This window comes from Herpailurus yagouaroundi, unplaced genomic scaffold (assembly GCF_014898765.1).
Source record: "Herpailurus yagouaroundi ecotype Mexico unplaced genomic scaffold, PumYag 250, whole genome shotgun sequence".
In the NCBI taxonomy this organism is placed as follows: domain Eukaryota; kingdom Metazoa; phylum Chordata; class Mammalia; order Carnivora; family Felidae; genus Herpailurus; species Herpailurus yagouaroundi.
The window spans coordinates 6,447-10,787 of NW_024412467.1; the positions used below are offsets into that span (position 1 = coordinate 6,447).

Genomic DNA, 4,341 nt, shown 5'->3' on the forward strand with positions numbered 1-4,341 from the left:
TACATGATCTGTCCATTGTTGTAAGTGGAGTATTAAAGTCCCCTGCAATTACCATATTCTTACCAATAAGATTGCTATGTTTATGATTAACTGATATATATATTTGGGAGTTTCAAGTTGGGGGCATAAACATTTAAAATTTTTAACTCTTCTTGATAGACAGACCCCATAATTATGATATAATGCCTGTCTTCACCTCTTGTTACAGTCTTTATTTAGAAATCTAGTTTGTCTGATATAAGGATGGCTACTCCAGCATTCTTTTGACTTCCAGTAGCATGATAGATGGTTCTCCATCCCCTCACTTCCAAGGTGAAGGTGTCCTCAGGTCTAAAATTGACCTCTTGTAGACAGCATATAGATGGATTTTGTTTTCTATCCATTCTGATACCCTATGTATTTTGATTGGGCCATTTTAACCGTGTACACTTAGAGCTATTATTGAAAGCTATGGATTTAGTGTCATTGTGTTATCTGTGGGTTTCAGGCTTCTGGTGATGTCTCTAGTCCTTTGTGGTCTTTGCAGTGTTCCACTCACAGAATCCCCTATAGGATCTCCTTCAGGGTTTGTTTAGTGGTCATGAACTCCTTCAGTTCTTGTTTGCCTGGGAAAGCCTTTATCTCTCCTTCCATTCTGAGTGACAGAATCCCGTGCTGGATAAAGGATTCTTGGCTGCATGTTCTTCCTATTCAGCACATTGAATATTTCCTTCCACTCCCTTCTGGCCTGCCAAGTTTCAGTGGACAGGTCTGCTACTACCCTTATGTGTCTACCCTTGTGGGTTAAGGCCCATTTGTCCCTAGCTGCTTTCAGAAGTCTCTCTTTATCTTTCTATTTTGCCGTTTTCACTATTATATGCCATGGAGAAGGCCTATTCCTGTTGAATCTGAAGGGAGTTCTCTGTGCCTCCTGGATGTGGATGTCTGCTTCCTTCCCAGATTAGGGAGGTTCTCAGCTATAATTTGTTCAGGTAAACCTTCTGCCCCTTTCTGAATCTCTTCCTCTTCCTCTGGAACTCTGATGACATGGAATATTACCACGATTCATTGAATCACCTAGTTGTCTAATTCTCCCCTCCTGGTCTCGTATTTCTTATCGATGGTTTTCTCGGCTTCATCTTTTTCCATAACTTTACCTTCTGTTTCACTTAGTTTCCCCTCTGCTTCCTCCTTCCTTGCTGTCACTGCCTCTAGTTTATTTTACATGTCATTTACAGGATTTCTTAATTCATCATAACTCTTTCTTAGTTCCTTGATGTCTGCAGCAATAGATTCTCTGCTGTCTCCTATGCTTTTTTCAAGCCCAGCAACTAATCTTATGGCTACTATTCTAAATTCTTGATCAGATATATTGTTTTACATCTGTAGTTAGCAATTCTCTAGGTGTCATTTCTTCCCGGAATTTCTTTTGAGGAGAATTCTTACATTTCATATTGGCTAGTTTTCTGTCTTTTCCTTGTTTTAATGGCTTGTTATGTGTCCTGCTCCTGTGAGCACTGCTATATTAAAAAGGGGTCATAATGCTCTCTAGGGCCTGGCCCTTCAGGAGGTGTTTTTGGAGTGTATTGTGTGCTCTGTTGTTGTGACTCTGGTTGCTTTATGTCCCTACTTGTAGTGGCATTTTGAACCTTCCACCAAGTGTGATTTGTTCATTAAAGTAACCCTGGAAAAAATTTAAAAGGTGGGGGCGGTGGGGGGGGGGGGGGGGAAGAAACCTTATCCCATACAAAGAGAGAAATGACAGGGATGGGGAAAAAGAAAAGTAAAAAAAGAAAAAAAAATTTGACCCGGCAGAGAATCAGGGAAACTATATAGCTTAATCCAGGGAGAGAGGAAAATAAAGAAGGGAATACAGAAGAGGTGTAAACAGAACAGATTAAAAATGTCTGCTTAAACAAACCAACAGCTAGAATTGAGAAAGGAAGAAATAAGAGCAAGAAAAGGAAGAAAACAATAATGTATATATAATAAGAATTGATCAAGAATCAAATCAGAAAATGTAAAAGTGCTGGACAGATATCTGATGGCGCCATGGAGCCGGCGACAGCGCTGACCTGGGGGAGGGGCCATCAAGTTCGGTCAGTGTCAATGCCGCTCCTGTGGATCTGCAGTTAGCAGGTGGGGTGCGGTCAGGGTTTGGTGCACGGGGTCCCACCTCCTCTGTGGCCCTGCTGCCCCATCCCTGAAGCCCCGGCGTGTGGTGATGGGGAGAAGAATGGTGCCACCCCAGTCTCTGTTCCCCAGACCTGTGGTTTTTCTCTCCTCCAGACCCAGTCCTACACTTCCACCGCCGCTCTTTCTCTTCCCTGTGTCTCTCTGCAGAACAGGTCCCTCCCCTCCGTGCCTACACCGCCTGTTTTATCTCCCCTAGTTCGCAGTCGTGCCCCTAGGCCCACCAGGCTGTCCCCATGGGTCCCTGGAAACATCTCTGTCACTCTGTAGCCAAGATGCCTGGAATTCCGAGCTTTGTGGCCTCAACGTAGCTGTTTGAGGGACGAGAGAACTTCGGGTCCCCCTACTTCTCCTCCATGCTGACTCCCTCTCCTAACTGGAAGTGTGTCCAGGTGATTTTAATACAGCGGAGTGAAACAGTGTTCAGCTCAAATTATTTAAATGGTATAGGCTGTGTCGAGGCTAATGGCTCTACCTTCTCCAGGCAGTGAAATGTAAAGATGTGAGAAGACAAAAGTATTGTATTTGGCACTCCGTCAGCTCAATTCCGTGATAAAAATGACAATTATACAAAATGCCAGTAAGCAAAAAATCATCAGATGATTTTATGTGTGCATAACTTCAGTCAGCCAATCCCCAGTACTGAAGCATTGATTCACAGTTTTGTTGGATTTTAATTAGATGTGACCAGTTTGGAAAGGAGAAGGAAGGATGATTTCAAAGGTAGACATAAGATATTATGCAAATTAAAATTTATGTCTAACCTAGTTTATCATCAGAATCTTACTGGGGCTTTATAATACTTATCCCCAAACTCCATTCCTGTGCATTTCTATTGGGTAGGTTGGAATGCTTAAATGAATCTTAAAATTACACTACAAGAATTATTTATTTCTGTTAACTAAGTAAAAGAAGCAGACAGGAAAAGTCACCGTCACCTTACTTTCTGGACACAAGTCTCCCCAAGGCACCCTTTACATCCTTATTTCTCAGTGTGTAGATGACAGGGTTCAACATGGGGGTCACCAAGTTGTAGAAGAGGGTGAGGAATTTCCCTGAGTCCTGAGAAGAATTATTTCCCGGTTGCATGTACATATAGATAATATTCCCATAGAACAAGGAGACCACGGTGAGGTGCGAGCCACACGTGTTGAAAGCCTTCCTTCTTCCCGTGGCTGACTTCATGTGCAGCACGGCCATGGCAATACAGCTGTAGGACATGAGGGTGAGGGCCAGGGGCACCAGGACAATCATTACCGATAAGATGAAAACAGTGCTCTCCACAGCCACAGTGTCCACACAGGCAATTTTTATCAGAGCCGGCATCTCACACAGGAAATGCTTAACCTCACAGTTTCCGCATCGTGGCAGCCTCATGGTGACTGGGGACATAACCAGGGAGTTGAGGAGTCCGACCCCCCAGGTCACGGATACCAGCTTCCAACAGAGCCGAGGGTGCATAATGATGGAGTAGTGGAGGGGCTTGCAGACGGCGGCGAAGCGGTCATAAGCCATGACTGCCAGGAGGACACATTCTGTGCCACCCAGCCCCAGGAACATGAACAGCTGGATGGCACAACCTGTGTAACTGATGGTCTTGTCCGGACCACCCAAGTTGAAGAGCAGCTGGGGGACAGAACTGGTGGTGAAGCAGAGATCCAGGAAGGACAGGTTGGTTAGGAAGAAATACATGGGTGTGTGGAGGCAGGGGTCCAGGCGGGACACCAAGATAATGACGGTGTTGCCCACCAAGGTCACAAGGTAGAAGATGAGCACAAACACGAAGAGGGTCTGCTCTAGCTGGGGTCTGTCTGAGAAACCCAACAAGATGAACTGTTCCTGGCAGCTCTGGTTGGTCATGACCACGGACCATCAGTACAGGCCCGCAAGGAGGCAGGCAGGTGCACGCTGCTCTCTTAGTAAAGTAGGCTAAGGAACTGATGGAGACCTGGGTCATAGCAAGCGCAAACAAGTATGTAAATTCCAACATTCTGTACAGACACTGACTGCATGTCTTAGGAAGGATATCTCTTTTTATTGGCTTCTTCCATTTCTTTTTGGATATCAAAAAAAAAAAAAAAGTACAGATCATTGTAGAATTTTTGGAAAACACAGACATATATAAAATATAGGAAAAGATTACCCACACCCCAGAAACAACCACTATTG

The 4,341-nt window shown here is 44.4% G+C and overlaps 1 protein-coding gene across 1 annotated transcript; it reads right to left on the reverse strand.

Annotated features, from left to right (window-relative positions):
* Positions 1-3,111: 3,111 nt before the first annotated feature.
* Positions 3,112-4,047, reverse strand: LOC121020484 (olfactory receptor 2W3-like). The gene has a single exon (XM_040460542.1). The coding sequence runs from the start codon at positions 4,030-4,032 to the stop codon at positions 3,112-3,114; it is 921 nt and encodes a 306-aa protein (XP_040316476.1). The 5' UTR covers positions 4,033-4,047.
* Between the last annotated feature and the right edge of the window lie 294 nt (positions 4,048-4,341).

What these genes read in the sequence shown, in the direction of transcription:
- LOC121020484 (XM_040460542.1), bottom strand. Translation starts at nt 4,032, where the DNA reads ATGACCAACCAGAGCTGCCAGGAACAGTTCATCTTGTTGGGTTTCTCA.